This window comes from Gallinula chloropus (assembly GCF_964237585.1).
Source record: "Gallinula chloropus genome assembly, chromosome: 6".
Lineage (NCBI taxonomy): Eukaryota > Metazoa > Chordata > Aves > Gruiformes > Rallidae > Gallinula > Gallinula chloropus.
Window position 1 is genome coordinate 17723210 of NC_140091.1, and position 19899 is coordinate 17743108.

Consider the following 19899-nt stretch of genomic DNA (forward strand, 5'->3'; position numbering starts at 1 on the left):
GAAACTTTTGGGTCTTTCATTGTCTTTTGCCTTTCTGCTCACAGCTATGGCAACCCTGGGCAACTAACCTTGACCTTTCTCTTTGAGGACCTACAGAATGACTAGAACACCCATTCCTGTCTGTAAGGTAAAGATGTGACAGGATTCAAAACAGAATCTCGTCATAAAACCTAGATAATTTTTCCATTCAATCTTCTGAGCAACACCATGATTTATTTACTTTTAGTCCCTCTCTCAAAACTTAGCATTAAATCTTGCCTATGAGTCTGTCCTCTTAGAAGATCTAGATCAACCAGCCTGCCACAAAGATACTAAGCAAAGAGAAATTCTTGTAAATACAGATAGATGAAGTTTGAAAACGTATCTGAGTTACTGCAAAACTGTTAATCAGGAGGCTACTGTGTGGTTCTGAGCAAACATTCAGCTCAAGTGTACAATGTGCTCCTAACTGATCACTTCAGACAGAAATAGGCCACACATTTATAGGCTGCACAATCAGTCCAATTTTATTTATTTCAGAGCAAGGGAAAACAAATTTTCTTAGGAGAAATTACACTGAGCCAAAAAGCCTGTATCAAAAATCACTCTGAATCAGAATCTCCAGCTAGTACAGGAAGCATGGTTCGCAAGTTTAGCTTTGCAGATTCTGTTTCTAAGTTTTTTAAAAACTTACTATTGCTGCCTGATGGCACGTGAGGTCGATTTGACCAAATCCTTGCTAGGAAGAGAAATAGCAGTGAAGAGGGCTAGAGACTGCTACAACCACAAGTAGAAGGAATAAAGAAGTTTCCACTTCTAAAGGGCTGTGGGTGTGTGCAGTGTATCTAGGATTATCAATTCTGTACTCACTGACATTTTTCCAACTCACGAGATGAACCTGTAGATCCACTCACCAAAACACCAGCAAAAAGGGAGATGGACATTAAACTCAGTGTTAGGGGACTTCAACGGAAGTCAAAAAGACACAGACTCCATCTAAAATCCTTGCACTAAACATCTGGCTCTGTGATGTGCTCGTCAGTTTAACAGCCCACATATTAAGAGTGAAGAAGAGAAAAATAAGTAGTTCTTGTACTCATTCCTTTAAATGCATTAATAATTAAAAAAAAGAGCAACTGAGAGAAAGTGTTGAGAAATCAATACTGTATCATATTTAAATGGATTCTATACCATTGCAGAATGGTATCTCTCAAAAAATAAAGGTGCCTTAACTTACAATCACTTCCAGCTTTCCTTGGACATCGTGCGACTTGATAACCCAATTGACAGACTTTTTACACTTGAGGATAAGTACGACGTCTCTGACAAGCTTGGCGCCAGGTTGAGATGGTTTAATGTCAACAATTATATCCACCTGGAAAGTACTGTGTGTGGAAAATAGAGAGAAAGTTAGCCCAGGATGCCAGAAATTTTCAGCTATCAACCTTCTTCCAATCCATCATGTTTCCACTGTCTGGCCAGCTGATTAAAATGCTGGAGATTATCCCAGGCAACACAACATGTGCAAAACAGATTGCTATTCCACATATGCTTAAGTGATTTTGCATAACAATAGAAACAAATACTTTATAGACAAGTAATATTTTTGTCTCTTATTTACAAGAATCATGCTACTCATTTCAGCTGTTTACACCAGCTTAGTTTTATGATCAGCAGTTTGCTTTATGAAATAAATACTGTTTTCTTATTTCACTCCAACAGTGCCTAAATATAGCTGTTTCAGTTTCCTCTGGCTCTAACTGTATTAAAGCCAAAACCAATACCTTAAAAAAGCAAAAAGACAAATTAAGCAGGTTAATAATAAAAAAAAAAAATGCACAAATACTATATTGGGGAGTGTCTCTGCCTAGGCAGTTAAATTGTGGAAATTACTTTGCTTAGGCTCCTGCGTGTGTTGAGGAATTAAGCAGTTGTATTCAGTTTCCAATACTTCTGGATATATACTTAAATTTAAAAAGAAAAGAGAAGAAAACAGATGTCCAGCCTACTGCTTGCTGGAAAATAGATGAGCGCTATCCAGATTTTTCAAGACCTCAGTAAAATAAGTAGACCAAATGGCTTTGTACTCATCAATAGCATCTCATTGTGCAAAATATTAATTCAACAGAAAGACCTTTACTTCCAAGATCATCTTTTGGGGCCATATGTCATAAGAACGTGCTCAGGCCCAAGTAACTGGTTTCAACTAATATTCTGCACTGAGACTTAGTGTACCTTTGTTTCACCTCCTGTAGTTTTAGATGTGCCCCACTCAGCTTCTGTATGTTTCTCTGTGGATAAAAACTTTGTAAAGATAGCTGTGGATAACACGTAAAGCTAAGAATGAAGCAAGAATTTAACTTACTACTTCTTCTGCAAATCCCTAACCATACTATCAGCCAAAGCCAAAAGCCCAGAGGGCTTGGAGACGGGCAGTCATTGCGTAACACTGCAAGGGACTAACAGTGATGCCAATGCTAAAGAATAGGTCTGTTCAGGATGGGGCTGCAACTCACACCATAGAGATCATTTGAGCTTACCTACTCTACTTCCACTGCATCTCAGCACTTTGGGTGGCTAAATGGCTAGAATTTCCTAAATGGCTACTTTAATTTGATTTTTCAGTAGACAGGTGAAATCCTTTAGCTGTGATTTCAAACAGACTTAGTCTATTTAGATTATACTTTACCTGTGTGGATTGGAATTTGGAGTGATTAGTTCAATGATATGAACTTCTCTTTCTCGGACTAAGTTAGCCATAAGGCACCCCTCAGCCGTTTTTGGTTGTAGGTATCCTGCCAGGTAATTTAAAGAGAGAAAATTCTTTTCTATGTTGCACGAGGGAGGAAAAACTTGATCTGGAGAGAGAAAAGAAAACACATACACTTTACACATAGATATCAGCTTACATGCAGGTAGGTACTCCCTCTGCTTCAGTGTGGCTGTACGTTTTATGACATAGGTCTTTAGGCTAAAAGGTGTATCTATTAGCTATCACAAGCACTTGTAACAAATCCACATAATATCAGAAGGGTGATCACTGTTGCAATAGCAGAGCACGTTTCTGATGTAAAATAAGTACTTTTAAATGGAACAGTTTTTATTTATGGATTTTAATATTTAGGGAAAAAAAATCCCTACAAAGGCATATCTGAAAACAATACTGAAGTAAAATATGTGAGCTTTTTCCAGAGTGAACAAAATACATTTATTTTGTTCTTTGCATCTTTGAAAAATATTTTTGGTTTGAAATTAACTCAGAAAACATGTGATCAATTCCTTCTCCCTTTAGAAAATGTTTCATTCTGGTATTATAAACTTACCATATTTAAAATATCACAGGAAGTATTTTCCATTTTCTTACTCAATATATTTTCCTATGTATTGAGTAGTTAGAGTCAATGCTGTCTATAAACACTGCAGTTCTCTCATGCGTGGAAAATTGAATATAGCAAGAAATGGATTAAAGCAGTTGCTGATATTAAGGATGTCTGACTATAATATCCATAACTGAAATTAAGAAAGTCTGGAGTAGAAATTCAATCTCTCTTGGATCTAACTGCCTAGCTAATCATGAGCATTAACTGGTGTAAAATGCAAAACATAAGAAACAGTCATTTGGTACAAAGTCCCCAGGCACAGCACACATTGCTGTACCCCAAGCAGTATTTCCATTCAAAATAGGAATACTTTGTATTTCTGGGATAGCTTTACACACAAATTGTCATAATACACAAAGGGACTAAGTATCATGATCAAAGACACCAAGTCCTGTAAGAATGTAATTCCAAACGTCTGGCTCTTTGACCTTGGCTTTACAAAGAAAGCTTTCCGACTAAGATCTGGAGCAAGATAGACAGAAGAAAAAAAAAAAAATCAAATATAACTCATTATGTGTGTGAAACTGTGGACGAACTCTTAAAAGTTGAGCTGAGACCACAGTTAGCATTTGGTCCCTAGGCAAGAGCTGAAATGTCACCCTTGAAGAGCATGTGTGTGTGGTACGCAACTTTGCAGGGAGACTGGAGACTCCTGTGACCCTGGCCGCTGCGGAAACAATTCCGGGAGTTTCTTCTCCTCATCTCACACAAAGTCGTCTTTGAATATTAACCTTGCTGCCTTCCCTACAGAATCTATGAAAGCTGTATGAAGCTGTAACTATTCATACTGCCCAAGCAAAGCACTCTCCTAGCATCTGGTATGTGCCCTGCCAGATCAGCCTTGAATGCAGCTGCAGTTCTAACAGCTCCTCCCACAATAGCAGAGAATGGAAAATGATCCCAAATGGTCTACACTGAGCTTGAACTTACATATATATACACACACACACAGAGATGGAGATACTTAGTATTCACTCCTCAGCTGCCATGCAGCAGAATTCAAGCCATAAAAGAACAGCCTCCGAATAATTTGTGGATAATTACTTAATTACCACCCATGTGATCGTTTTCTATTGCAAAGAACTTGGTTCCAGCTCCAGACACTTTCATTAAACATCTCTGGAGCTCTCAAGACCCGTGCTGGTGGCAGTGAGAGCTCCCCAGCCTGGGCCTCTGCTCCATCACACGCTTTTCCTCTGCAGCACATTTAACTCTGTCACCGGCTACTCCACATACACATTCTACTTCCCCCTTCACCAAAATATTTACTCTCATCCACACCAGTTACCAAGATCTGGGCTGGAACAGAAAGGAAAAGGGGATCCATTTAATCTTTCTTTGCTCACCACATTTCTTTTCTTTTTTAGTCTTGGAGCTGTCTACTTTGGAAAGGGACTGCAGGTGCCTGCAATCCATTAGACGCCTTACTGAGCCAGCCAGCAAACACTCAGTTTATGGACCCTGTGCCTCTCTAATCTCCACAGGCATCCAGTATGGGGTTCGCCTGTAATACCCTCAGCAGAGGTTCTCCAGCCAGCGTGCCTGGGTGTCGCGGGGCCTTGCTCGCCAGACTGCACGCAGGGGAGCTGTGCGCAGCGGCTGGCAGCTGCCTTCCCCTCTGGCATGTGCCAGGCCGCTCAGATGAGGAGGGAGGACTGCACACTGGGATCTGTAGTTTCTGCAGGCAATATCTCCATTTTACAGGCAAGGACAGGCACAGTCTACTATTCTGCACAAATCAGGTGTCACTAGGAGGTTCCTGGTTAACTGGATAAAAGTTGAGTAACTCAGCTTAAAATCATGAGGAGGTGGTTTTGAAAAGGAGCACGGTCAATCAGGTGTCACTCTCCAACACAGGCACCCTGGGCAGCAGCAGTTTAATTCAGCAATCAAATCCAATCTAAGCAGAGAGTTTGCCTTCCAAAGTCTGAGCTGGGGTAAAGCGGTTGGGATGATTCCTCAGCCACTCTGATGGCAGGGCTTTGTTGTGTGTATTTTGCAGTTTACCAGCCCTTAGCACAACAGAGATCACAACATCAACTAGCTTTTAACATCAGGGTATAAACACAAGCAGGGAAGGGGCTACAGGACACACAGCTAAAGCCTGACACAATGCAAACACCTACAAGTACCAAACCAAGTGAGTCCAGCGTGCAGAATATGTGCACTAGTATGTACAGGTTGCAGCTTCTGTCAGGACTGCGGCTTCAGCTCTTGCCAGCACAGGAGCACAATGTCTGTCTAAGCAGGCTGCACCATTTCCAGCCCTGTTACTGTTATGGTTGATGGGGTATTTTTTTGTTTAGCTAAGAAACATAGTGAAATTCAGCTCTCCCCAGGCTAGCAGCTCTGCCCTATATTTACACCAGTGATACCAGATGCACTAGGTAACGTATACCTAACTGCTACGTTTTCCTGACTTGTTGAGTTGTACCTATTGAAGCATGAGTAATTAAACTGACCTGCTGAAAAACATGTGGTAAGATCACTTTCACCATGAGCAGTCCTGCTTTCTGGGATCTGACCATGATTATCACGGCAATCACTTTGCCATCCTCACTACCTAAGTCCAAGCAAGAACAAGAACCCCAGTTCTAGTGCCGCCTTCCTCCCAGCCCTCATTGTGGCCCCTTTAAGTTCTTGCTGTGCTCACCATCCCCACAGTCTTTGATCAGCCACTCTGGAATCAACAGGATTCAGATGCACTTGGCCATGGCCCAGCTCACTAGTTTGCTTGGCTGCCTTTCATTTGCAGTTTCAAAGTGATTTCAGAGACCTATGGCATCAGAAGCACTTCTACTCCATGAAAGATTACCCCCTTCCTATATCTTTGTCCCCTGGCTTGCATTTTCTGTTGCTGTAGCCAGCTACAGCCTCAACTTCTAAAATATTCTAGTTTCAGTTTTTTCTAACTAGAGTAAAGCTGAACTGTAGACAGTTACACAAGCCCTGCCTTTAAATTCTGCAACAGCCACATAGCAAGGAACTACCTCATATGACCAACTATAGATGAGTAGTACTAGCTGGGATTCACAGACTGGCAGCTGGGGGTACCTGATTAAAGCCCTTGAGAAGCATGAGTAATGAGAAGCCTGAGATGTCCATCAGCACATGCTGTGGTTTGTGGAATCCTGAATTTCCACCGTTCACTCAGCAGAGCAGCAGACCAGGTCTGCATCCCATGTGGTTTCCATAGAATTCCTTGCACTAGTGCTGTGGTTCAAGAACCAACCCTCTCCCCATCCTGAACACATGCATACCCCACCCCCCCACCTCCCAATACACCCACATTCATTCTTCTGTCAAGACTTTAAATCAAAATCAAATACTGTTACAGCTGAGCTAGTTTGTAGAAGCCTTCTCAGAAACCATCTATTTTGGTTGCCTGCCAAGTTCCATCCTGTGTATTTACTCCTAATTAAACTGTGTTTTAACACATCCTGAAGATCACAGACTCACAGAGCTTTAGGGGTTGGAAGGGACCTCAAAAGATCATCTAGTCCAGCCCTGCCACCAGAGCAGGATCGATGCAGAGATGACACAAACCTCTCCCATTTAGCTGCTCCATTTGACTGGAGATGTGCAAATCAACAAACAAAACTTCATCTGTTTTTCTGACATATGAGGTGTTCATCTTTGCAATATAGAGACCACTACTCCTGTGTATAAGTTCCAAGAGCTCTTTAATAAGCTAATAAATGTATTTCTGAATGACTTTTTGGCATTAAAATCTAAGACTAGTGCCAAGGAGAACAAAAATCATGGAGGGGAATCCTGTACAAATTTGGCAGGATTTGGATAAAAGCAACACGGGCATGTTCCGATTTCGGGGGGCAAGCGTCATGCTTTAGGAAATCAGATCATCAGATACAGGTGGTTAGGAAAGAATGTTTTATCCCCAGAAGGTTTTGGGTTGGTGAGAGTTTTTGTGGCCAACTAGCTCAGCTACGCAGGAGTTTTGCTAGAAATCCTGTTGAAGTACTATTAAATTAGGCTGGTGATGCTAGTAAATGTGGAGCATAACAGTACTCGTGGGGTGTTAAACGTTCTATTGATTTCTACTTTTCCCTAACACTGAACACCATGAGAGATAACAATTACTTTCAAATTATCTGGACCACTAGCTGCACTGCAAATCAGTTCCAGTTCACTTTTACCAGCCTCTAATCTTGCAGGTTTTGGTTTAGCCTAAACCTGGATGTTTGCTTTAGCCTGAACTTGGATGACTTCGTCGGAGAGCAAAAACAAACAGTGAATTTCAGACCATTAGGTAAGGAACACTGGCAACTTAAAACATCCCATCTCCCCCCTCCCCGTCATCCTGCACAGCAGAAGAAAATCTGCTCTCCTTGCCAAGTTCCTTTTACTATCTATCTATTTTCCAGCAAATAAACATGGATACAGATAAGCAGGGCATAAACCCTCCAAACCTACTGCCTTGCTCCAAGGAGACAGTGAGAAGAGCCATGGCTCTTCTGTTACCCATGGTTTGTGACCAGCTCGGGTGGAAGTCCCCTGCAGAAGACATGCTAGGGGACAAGCAGACAGCTGAGGGAAAGCATGAGCAGAAAGGTACTCCACAGGTTCACACTGTTAAAGCTGTTGCAGCACTGCTAAGGTACAGAGCTACAGCCCAAACCCGACCCCAACATGGAAAAGCAATAATTCTTTGCCCAAAGTAGCCTGGATCCTTATACAAACAAACAGTGAACAAATTATAACCCAGGTCTTTCTAGAAATTACCCCCCAGCTTGGGTTCTCTACTTCAGCCCTGCAGATGAAGACACCAAAACAATTACCACGAGTAGTTTATTCCTTTTAAAAGCTGAAGTTTTGACTCTTGTAAGATTCTGGCCAATTGCACACCAACATAAAAAACAACTATGGCACCGGAATCTGTTAAAAGTTGCCTAAATCCAGGGTCTGGTCTTTAGACTTGCTCCTATTTCTCCGCCTTCCCCTTTCATATCACATCACTTGGAAAATGAGAGGTATGTTTAAAGATTAAAATAGAAAGTGTGAAAGAATATTACAGCAAGGCTTACTCTCACCATCTAGAAGTGCCTATCAATGTTGTTGGTTTTGCTTTACCTTCTCCTACTTTGATATAGATGTTTCTTGATATTTTGAGTTCAGTGAAGGATGTTACTGCTCCATATTCCTTCTGGGCCCACTGTAGCAGATGTTCATTTTTCTCAGGAAAAAACTTTTCTTCTGTTTCTGCTGACAAGGAGAAGTTTCCCTTCTCAAACTGAACAACGGAACCTAAAGACACCTGATGGGAATAAAAACATGGGTTTAATGTGGTGCTGCACAGGCAGGCAGCGTTTAAGCAGTGTAACCTGTCACACCCAAATGCACTCACTGAAGGTGATTATGGCTTTTTTCCAATGACTAAACTGCAGGTGTTCTAATGTCTGTGCAATGATTCCTTTTTCAGAGATGGTTTTAAAAAACAAAGCACCCATCAGCACCAATTAGCACCCAAATAAATGAAAATAAATCAATAGCAATTACTTGACAGAGATTATCTGAAGTTAGGCTCCAATTACAGAAATTAACTAATGGCAACTACCTATTACCTTCCCTGGAGCTAATGTTCCCAGCACTGTTTCAAGATGTTATATTGCAGCTTGTTTAGCACCTACAAATATTTGCCAAAATAGACAGATAAATTACACCCTTTGGCACACAAAGGTTTCCAAGATCTTATCTGTGCTGTTACATTAGCATCAATTGTGCACATATCACATACTCTCCCCTAACATAGGGCCCACATAATTCAGAGTTCAATTTGACCAGACCCATCACAAAAAGCCAGTTTAGGAATCCCTTTGCCAGAATAGTTTTCAAAGTTTAAACTAACATTTCAATTCAGATTTAATTATTTTAATTATTTGTTGCTTTTCATATGACTACCACAAAACATTTCCTTTACATGAAAAATGTCTTTATTCAGCTTTGCCCTTGGAGAAAATCTACTGCCCCCAAATCTACTTAAAATCTGTTTAGCAAATAGCATTCACTTTGACCTTCCATCACCTGGACAAGGCTGCACCAGGGATTGGTTGTATGTGGCGCCTCTCCAGTGGTCCTAACACAGTATCATTTTATAGTCCGAACAGTCTTGTAGGAGGAGACAACACAGCACAAGACAACGTCATGCAGGGACCACATACAGAGTGCCTCTTAGCAATGCTATCATCTATACCTGAGACAGGTGGGACATCTTTGTAGAGACCTGGCCCAACCAGAAAAATCTCCTGCACATAAAAATTGTGGGATTTAAGGACTTAAATGGTTATTATTTTGCAGGGATATTGAATAGATGCTGGCATTCAACTCTGGGGAACGGAAGTGCCTCAAAAATATAACAGTTTAATGGGGAAGTACAGCAAGTGATTTTAATTGACATTATTTCACAATGTTTCTGGTACTTTTGACGGTCAGTATTAAAGAAGTATCAGTGTAACCTTTTGAGACATTTGAGGAAAATGCATGAGAAAAACATTATTCCTTCTAAACCCTGACCAAAGAAAAGCATAATCTTGCAATAATGCATTTTCACTGTAGTTTTCTTTTGATATTTCAGATATTTAAATGTGTGTTAACACAAAAGCTTTCTTCCGCAGAATACACCTGGGTTTCCACTTATTACTACTTAAAACTTGAAAACCTTCTGCATCATCCTGCGGCATGACAAACGCCTTCCTGCAAGACAGATCCTATCAATGAACCTCAAAGTTACCAAGTCCTGATAGGGAGGAACTGACAGAAAACAGAGTGACTAAAAAGTCTGGCACAAGCATCCTCACTACATGATCACACAGTAAACATCTCTAAATAGACATGATGCTTCTATGAATTTGGTTTTTAATCACATACTGAAGTCTATTTCAAATGCTGGTTCCACTACCAGTTTTCAGAAAGGAGCGCAGAGTCCTTTTGTGCCTGCCAACATTGGGGTTTTTACTACACAGACCTAAGGCAAGGTTAAGTGAGCCAAGCACGTTATTTTTTCTGGACAGAATTCAACAGACTTTTCCAAAAAAGGCAACCATCACTGTTTCAACACCTGCCTTGAACTTTTAACTATTTACTCTTCAGAACAAACCAAAAGCAGCGCTCTCTAACATGCTGAGGATCACCCAGAGCATTAAAACCAAAGAATGTTTTAAATATTTGGGAATACATCAACAACTTCTATCTGAGCGCTCATTACACAGCCGACTGGGTGATTAAGAAACTGCCACCACGTACACTTTTATCTCCTCACTTCATCTCCTTCAGTGGTTACTTTCAGAAGTTGCAGAGTGGAAAAAGTGCCCGTGCTCTATTTCTTCCTGTTGTTTTGAGGACATTAAAAGTAACTGCACCAGAAACCTCCTCTGCTGCTGAGTTCACCTACCTGCCAAGTAGGTGAATTTCTGAGCTAAACGAGAAAACTTCCAGGTCTGATGTGGAAAATCTGTTTGCAAAAGTTACTGGCCATGGCCACTAACTACAGCAAGGAATGTGGTTCAGAGTCTTCTGCAGTCAGAGGATGTGAGGCTCAAGTGCAGCATTTTGAGTGTATGCTACCAAAACCTGGGTATGCTATCAAAGAACAGAGCCTGGTTAGGGACATGATCACACAATACTATCCCTCTGACCACTGGGGGAAATAGGGACTGCAATTTGCTTTCCACTGTACAAAGAAACACAGACATCTCATGCTGGGGAGAGAGGGAAAAACAGCTTTTATGTGTCCCTTGAGAAAACTTTCCAGTCTTACAAGAACTGCCCTTGCAAGGCTGATGAGGTAGTTCAGGACATCAGCAGACTGGCCAAAGTGCCAAGTGGCCTAAGTTATTCTTCCCCAGAAGGAACAATGCTCAGCACCAACACAGGGTCATCTCAAATATATGCACTGGTGAGTGTAAACACTGCACATGCTCCTTAGCATCTTCTGTTTCTTATTTTACCTAGTTCCTTCCCTCCTTTTAAAAGCCTATAGCCCTTTTTTTCCTTTTGAACCTGATCCAGGGGGAATATTCACTTTGCTGACATTTTAAGTATTTAAGGTAGTTATAATTCAGAACTCCCAAGTAGGAAGCAAGCTCAAAATTTAGCCTTCAGAGAGAAGTAGGCACCTCTGGGAGATGACTCGGAATGAAAGCTAAGTGTGCACAGCTACACAGCATGAATTGATCTCTCCCCTCACAGAAACAGCTACACCACTGCCCGCCAAGGCCCCTCCAGCACAAGAACCAAAAAAGCCACCTGCAAAGCCAAGACTGAGACAAATACATTAGCAGAAGAAAAGTGGCATCTTTCACATTTCCACCTGACCTCTGGCAGACTGTGTAGGAGAGGAGAAATTTGCTACGAATAAAATCAAACACCTTCACCCAACTTCCAGAGCAGCCCCACCTGGGGTTCAGACTCAGCTGGTGTATTTTGACAATGTACTTTGTGTTCTTTGGTCGCCTTATAGAGGAAAAGTAAAGCCTTAGATGGACAAATATCAGGTATTCAAAAACTCAAAAAAATATATTCTTTACTGTTCATAAATGTACATACAACATACCATAGTCACTAAGAGAACTATTCTCTTTGGTAAGTGACTAAGAAACATGCTGCTTTTGAAATGACATGCAACGTTTGTGAATCATCTATCAGCTTTGCATAGTCTGTACCAGCCAGAGGTGTGATGCTTTCAGGCAGTAGTAAAATTTTTCATTTTCAGTTTAGTGTTCTCAAGACCACTTACAGTCACCACAAAATACCACTTCCAGTTTTCACATTTTTAAAAACAAACACATAAAAGAAGCATCATCTTCTTGATTACATTTTAGATTTTAATTATCTTTCCTAGGAGATGTTCAGTTTGCTAATTATCAAAAAACTTGATAGGAATATTAAGGCTGCTCAACACTTTCTCAGGATGAAAGGAAAATCTCATAGGATCAGACTCTTGCACACCTTTCTGTATCTAGAAAGAAGATCCTGGGATTTTCCATTCAAGCTGAAAACATGTCAAAGCAAGTGCAGCATTAAACCTCCCCACAGAGCAGTTACTAGCATGAATTAAAGGAAATACAGAAAAAAAGAAAAAAAAATCAGTGTAAAGGGGAAATCTGTTCCCAAAATTTAGGACTAAGGTGGGAGTTACTAACTGCACACAGGTAATCGTCCACTCAATCGATCAACATCTCAGATTCATTGTAATACTCATTTGATCTGAACAAAATAAAGTAGCAGAAGCTTTTCTAGGGATTGTGTTTCAAGTTGGATTCAATTTAGTGGAAGAAGAGAAGGGGAGAATTAAAGCATATCTATGCAACTGCAGCTATAGTTTCCACTGGAATCAATGACTCAGTTACACAACCTGTTGTGATTTATTATCTTCACGTCACTAACACCAATGGTCTGCCAAAATCCACCGTCTGCTTCTGTAAACTTCCACTAGCTAAACCCCCTGTTTACTGAAGCAAGCAAAGAAGAGGAGCCATGACCATAGACAAGGGAAAAGACCATCACAGATGCCTGTTCCAGGTCCTTTAGCCTCCTTCAACACAGGTCTGGGAACACACCACAACTACTAAATGCCAGAATGCCGTTTCTTTCCTTACTCTTACAGCCTGGTTTAATTTAAAGCCCAAGTTTTCCTAACTACCAGCCTCCTTTGCTCTGAAAGTGATGGGTCTGGGCTCCTAGAGGGACCATGAGAGCACTCGGGATCAGTCAGTGGCAGCAACCAGAAAGACCAGCATCAGATCCAAGAGGCAGCAGCATCCAGACCCGGCCTATCCACGCTATCAATGCACAGCTTTGGTTGTAGGGGTGACCCATGAAGACAGCCTATTCTTGAAGGTGAACAAAACACCAAGAAATAAAGCCCGAGTCTTGCGTGATGGCTTAAACCACCTGGGACAGCAGAAGATGTAGTATGAACTGTGTGACACTCTCAGCAAACCACACTCCAAAAAAGTGCAGGACTCTAATACCCCATGAAAGAAGAAACTAAGGTACACCGGTCTGCCTGCCTTCCTCTGAAGTTTACTGGCAAGCTGGTATTTTTGAAATATTTCTGCCCAAACCAAAGTGCTTACAGTAAAAGCAGAAGACCCATACAGATCATAAAATATCCCTATTTTGGGACATCATACTACCACATACAGACTTTTTTTAAATTACACATTGCATATTTGCTTCGTGTACTATATCTGGCTTCATAAGTCAAAAATATCACTTCTCTTCTGTCATGTCTTGACAAAGCAAGTTTTGAATGAAAAAAGAACACCCCAAACTATCTAGATATTAAAGATGTCTTATGAGGGTTACTGTACCCTTAAATTCCTTTTACTGAATGTGAACAATACACATTTGAAAGTGACACAATTGTCATTTTCTGCCATCCATACTTCTGACAAAATCTTCTGACAAAAAGAAGGTAAAAACAACCACTGTACATAGCCAGAGGTCCCCCTGATATTTCCTGGTGTAAACCAGTTGTGTAGACTTTATAAAAGCAGGATTTTGCAGGGGGTGGAATCAGGCCACAAAGTCTCCAGGGAAATTTACTATTGTGAAAAGCATAATAAGAGTTACTGTTTACTAAACACTGCTTTTAATTAGACACTTCATGGTATTTTCACATTCTTTCAAAAGGCAAGGAAATGGTGTGGGGAGGGTGAAGGGGGGATATGAAGTCTGCCAAGTGGAAAAGGGCAACTACAGGATTATTTCCAGCTTCTGAGTAGAAGAATGATGAAGATAAAAAAAAAATAAAATCCAAAACCCAAATGCAGGATTCAGTAAAAACGTAAACCTCCTTTTAAATTCCTCTTCACACTGTTACACAACACTGAAAATCTACTGCTTTTACATTTGACTAGTGAAAGGTCACTATTTGCACCAAATTTATCACTAGTCATGCATTTCCTCTCCTTTCTCGCTCCTCTCCTAGCAGAGCGCTCTGTTCACATCTGGGTCTGTTTAACCAGTGATTGGAAATTTAGCCTCCTGATTTCCCGTTAAATACTAGGCACAGGAAAACAAATAGCACTTGTTTTTCAGTGAGTTTTGTCAGGCATCCAAAATCTAGTGCAAACCATAGAACAGCCTGTGGTTTGGTGGCAGAGACCCAAAATATGTAAACCATATTTTCATGAAGCGAAAGGAATAAACCAGCTATTGGCTCAAGCAATAAGAACATGTATTTTTTTCTTAGAAATAGAGAAATGACTAATAATTAAACTCGTCATTCTATCACTTATTTGCCTTTAAAGCTTTTTTTTTTCTTTTCAAATCTCAAGCCAAGAGCATGTGATCTGGTTTTGTATTTATCATTACTGCTGTTGCTTCCTCCATTTTACTAACTTAACACACACATTCAGTGCTATTAAAGGGGTTCTTGTGACCAACGTTATTTGCTTGCATAACTGCTTTCTCATCAATAACTCTCCCTCATTCAGCTGCCTGAATAACTACCTCAGAGAAAGAGCTGAAGCATCACATTTTAAATCACATATGATGTAAAATCACATAAGCAGATTATTTCAGGGTTTTTCTTGGACCTATTGTGATGGTGACTTCTGCCAGGAAGTCACAAAGGATTGGGTTCGTTTTTTCACTGATTTAATTCTCGCTACTTTCACTTGCCCAGTAAAGACATTCTGAGGCTATAAAAGCAATTGAGAAAGCTACCAATTCTAAAGAAAAAAATTACTTGCTGAGTAGCACCTATAAAACCCTCTTTCTCGGCAGTTTCATAAAACTGTTGATTTTCTGCCAAGCCATGTTCACTATAAACTGCTTTTAGGGAAGGAGAGAAAATGACGTCTTGATGGAAAGGGAGGAAATTATTCTGTTGTAAGAAAACTTGAGTGGGATGGTGGGAGAGGTCTGGTAAGGTTTTCTGCAAGTCTGTCCTGTTACAGGATCACAGGTAAAAAGTGATTCCTAAGGTGTTGTCTAGCTTTGGTAAAATTGTGACCTATCCTAATCTAACCAGCCTAATCACTACAGCGAAGATTCCTTCAACTTCCTTTCCCACTCTCTCTTTCCTATACAATTGTGGCATTTATCTCCTGTTGAAGAAAAAGAACTATTTAGCACAGATGCTAAGTATTCCCCTCATGGAAATGAGCAGACCTTCCCACCCATGCACCGGTCCCCATGTGATGTGGGGGCTGCTGGTCCAGCTCAGGAACATTTGAACCAAAAATGCCCATTCCCAAACTGTTGTATTTTAGTGACACGGAAAACTATCAATTAGACTAATATGACCAGCTACATCAGCAATCAAAGTAGTGATTTTCATTTACTCAGGTCAGGCAAAGTTCACACACTACTCCACTCGTGGTATTTGTGGACTGAAAGGCCATGATGCTTAGTTATACGTATTTTTAACACAATGAGAATAGACGCAAGACTGACTTTAGTAAAATCACAATAATTTTCCCAGCACCACCTACATAACCCATCAAGATATATATATAACTCATGTAGAGTCTGAAAATAATCCTGTCTGTGCCAAACGTATTGTTAACACACTGTGCAGTCACCATATATTCGTTTTTCTTTAACACCCACAGAAATTTATGTCAGGTTTTCACCAAGATGCTGACTTTTTTTACCTTAAAACTATTCACTAGTATTCTCTCTGGTTCATAGATGGGGAAAGATGTCCCAAGAAGCAAAATGACAATACAATAAGGCAGCAAACTAGTAAAGAACATCTGCTTCTAGCACCCATGCTCCATCTCAGATGGCTTCCTCCACCATACTGTCACTCCATAAGCATCACTATGCTCCCATTCATTGCCATGGGTTTGGAAAAAACATCTTCAAAACATTACATTAAAAAACCCCTTGTGTCAACAGAACACAATCGTTGGTTTGGTTGGGGCACACTATTTAATGATAATTTATTCCACTGTGATGTTTAGCCAGCAGTAAGCATTTGTGAAAGTGAAACTGTGAGCTGCCTCCATGAAGAGAAAGCCATGTGCTGAGTGAAGCTATGTGCATCATGAGATAAAAATGACTGCAAAACCACATGCATACACCCAATTTACTTTTTTATACTGAAAATTGTTTATTGTGAAGGTACTTTATGCTACCCTCTATACTATAAACATACACCCAAAGGCTAAATTTCTGCTCCCTCCCCAATTTCAAACTCTTATCTTAGGGAGGACCAGCCCAAGGCAAAAATCCAATCTTGAAGATAAGAACTTAAACTCCAGCTAAACTCAGTAGTACTTTGTTTTCCTGGTCTTTTGGATATGTGCTGATATGAGCTTTCAATCTTTTAATCCTTTTCTTTAAATGAAGCAATCCAGAGTGGGTTAGCTTTAGTGGAAACTCAAACAATGAAGTCACAGAGCACAGGTACCAGACCATCTTCCTAAGGAAGACACTGGGAACACACAGCCCTGCCCCTACCCTCTGCTCCATCATAAATTTTAAGCTGATTGTGCATCAGCTTATCCATCTGTACAATGGTACTAACAGCACTTTACAGAGTGCTCTGATTATCAGTTCATATCCTGGAGTTACCATCTTTGTTAGAAATTACCTTGAATCTTCTAATGCAACTAATTTGTATGTATTTTTTTAATTCTAACATGCTCCCCTCTAACAGTTTAAAAACTTTATTATGATGCTTTACAGGGAAAAAATAACAGCTAGTAATTAAAAGAAATAGCTAGGACTCCACTCATGATCCTTTAAATACAAACTTTGACCTGGGTATAGGGGTATTGTCTTTACCAGCAGAAAGTCCCAGTAGTTGCCATTTAAACTTCTTTACGCTGCTTACCTAACTACTTCTAACCAGGGAACAATCAATGAAACAGCACAATTCATATTTTACATACAGGATAGTAATAAAAGTGTGAATGGGTGTGTTGTATGAAAAACCTGAAGGAGAGAGAGGCTGGAAAGTCAATGATTATCCTGCCCGAGGCTTCCATAGAGACAGACACAATACTTATGACATTCCTATGGCATGTGTGACAGTTTTCTCTTTTGAGCTCAGAATTCACGGGCGTTAATAAAGCTCTTTTTTTTTTTAAATTTGAAATCTTTTATGATTCAAAACACTCTTGTTTTCTGATTTGGCTACACATTTAAGGGGAATGAACAAGACAGAGTAGGAGAAGCCAAATATTTGCAAACAATGGCCGAAGAAGAGAGCTCTGCAATTTGCATCCCTTGGAGCTGTTCTTCACACTGAGAGGCTTAATTCTCTAAAACTTACCGAATGCTCTGGTAAGGAGGCAGGGATCCTCTCTACTACTAGAATAGAAACAGTATGTACATCTGCCCCACAACTCACCCAAAACAAGAATTCTCAATTCTGCAAAGGGCCAGACTCCTCTAGGCCTGGGACAGTCCCAGGGATTGTAGCCTGGCACAGCTCAGTGCAGGGAAACAGCTCTGCTACCAAGCTAGAGCCCCTCAATTGCTTTTTGGCGTCTTGCACAGCTGCTGCTAGGACTTCCTCAGCATTTCTCATGTTTTCCATGCTCTGTGATTCTGTGCTTTTTTTCACAAGGCTTTTGGGAAAACAACGCATTTGTTTTTGTGAGCAGAGTCAACTGTGGCAGAGCAACAGATGATCACCACAGTTGAAGCTGTTCAGCCTGTCACCTCATGGCTATGATCCCAAGCCACAGTAGCTACTGAGAAACTGGTACATGAAAAGGCTGATGAGCCCCTCATAAGGGACTTGTGTTTGCAGAAAAATTATTGCCTTGGAGAACACAGAAAAAGTTCTAGAGCGTTCTAGGGACTGTTGGGACTGGGAGAGGCAATGGTGGATCAGTACCCCAGCATTTTTTGTTCTTCAATCTCGTTCTTCAAACTCTTTATGGAAAAGAAAAATAGAACCTTAACATGGTGGAAGGAAGAATACATAACTTATATGAAATTTGAAGAGATCTGAAATTGTTATAGAGAGCTATTTGGATGTTTAAATGTGATTAGTGATCGGCCAACACAGGGAGCCAGTTCACTCCTTGCAACAGAAAGAAAGCTCTTGTACCGGTACAGCACATTGCTCCACAGAGGCACATGAGAAAGATGGCGAGAGGCACCACAACTTTTGGCCCCTACCATGACCAGCAGAGCCTAAGAGGCAGGAGGAATGAGAGGAAGTGTTTGAGTCCCACCAACAGAGAACCAAACCCGTACCGTCTACCAGCTACTCCTGCCGCACCCGAGTGACAGCCCAATGCTCCCTGCAGCATCAGTGCCCAGGTTTACTGTGGCAGCTCCTGAGGTCAGATAACTTCTTGTTTGGCACAAGTCAGGACCACTGCTGCTCACGTTTTCAAGCCTGTTTTTGTAACCAAGACAGCCTGAAACAGTTTTCTGAAGCAAACACTTAGATAATCATACAGTTTTGGCAGCCGGTGCCTTAGGCACATTCCTATTGTTCCTATGCCTTAATGCAGCCTGCCGAAGCCCCGCTGAGCCAAACCAAGCAAGCCCGGCACGATCACAGTCTGAACACTGGCGCAGTCTGCAGAGCGGAAATGGATGGCTCTGAGCAGAACACCTCTTCACTCCCAGAGACAAGGCGAGAGGAGAGGGAAAAGCACGGAGGAGGAGGAGGAAGAGAAGGGAAGAGATAGCTCAACACAAACTAGCTGATATGGAATGTGAGTGATGATGTAGCAATTGTAGGAAGAGATCAAAACTAAACTGAACTGAAAGTAGGTCCAAAACTTGATCAGCCGATGAAAGGTGCCATTTCTTTTAGCAAGGAGAGGAATGAGGAAGCTTATCACAGAGTTGCTTATCATCTTGTTCCTCGGTCATTTTCTGAGCAGACCGGAACTGTACCAGAAGATATACCAGGAATGGTCAACAAGAAGATAACAGTTCAGAGTCTAACACAGTAATGAGAAAACCTGAGATTGTGAATACCTTGGAATGTAAACATGCCCGTGTTCTTTGCACCAGTCAGTGAATGCACTGCACTGGAAACAGGATGGACTACTTCAAAGTCCAAAATACCAAGGGTACTCCCACTCTGCTACTCTAATGATAAGGAAAAGACAATTCTAGAAAACTTGTGGGGTGCAGGAAGTGATAGGACTCTTGGTGCACTTGATGGTGTTACCACGGTATCAGGTCAACCAAGAGAGCAGTGCCGCTTCCCAGTGCACTAATGCTGCAGTACTGCCCATCTCCCAACCCTACTGCTGCACACACAGCGACACCATCAAGTTCCCCCCTGGCACTGCAGACCAGTCTTGCCTATCGCTGTCAGCTCTGCTGGAGCAACAAAATTAAACCGTATAAGGATACAGAGAAAAAGAGTCAAGTTTAGTTCTGCAATTAGAGTTGAATATAGTAAAAGCTGCAACTTTAATAAAGACAACTCATGATTAGACATGATGTCACGCATTAAAAATTTAATCCAAACAACTTGTCTGTTTCACTACAAATAGCAAACTTGAATGTCCTGGCAAACTGTAAGGACATGATTTACAAATACTAGGTAATATTTGGATCCTACATTATAAGCAGTGCTCCAGTC

At 41.0% G+C, this 19899-nt stretch overlaps 1 protein-coding gene across 1 annotated transcript in view; it reads right to left on the minus strand.

Annotated features, from left to right (window-relative positions):
- TGFBR3 (transforming growth factor beta receptor 3) overlaps window positions 1-19899 on the minus strand; it is a gene marked incomplete at both ends in the record, with an annotated part of 97107 nt that overhangs the window by 25291 nt on the left and 51917 nt on the right. The window contains 3 exons of the mRNA XM_084266121.1: window positions 1217-1364; window positions 2669-2837; window positions 8451-8634. Of these exons, the coding sequence (XP_084122247.1) occupies window positions 1217-1364; window positions 2669-2837; window positions 8451-8634 (501 nt within the window). The remainder of the gene's footprint in view (window positions 1-1216; window positions 1365-2668; window positions 2838-8450; window positions 8635-19899) is intronic.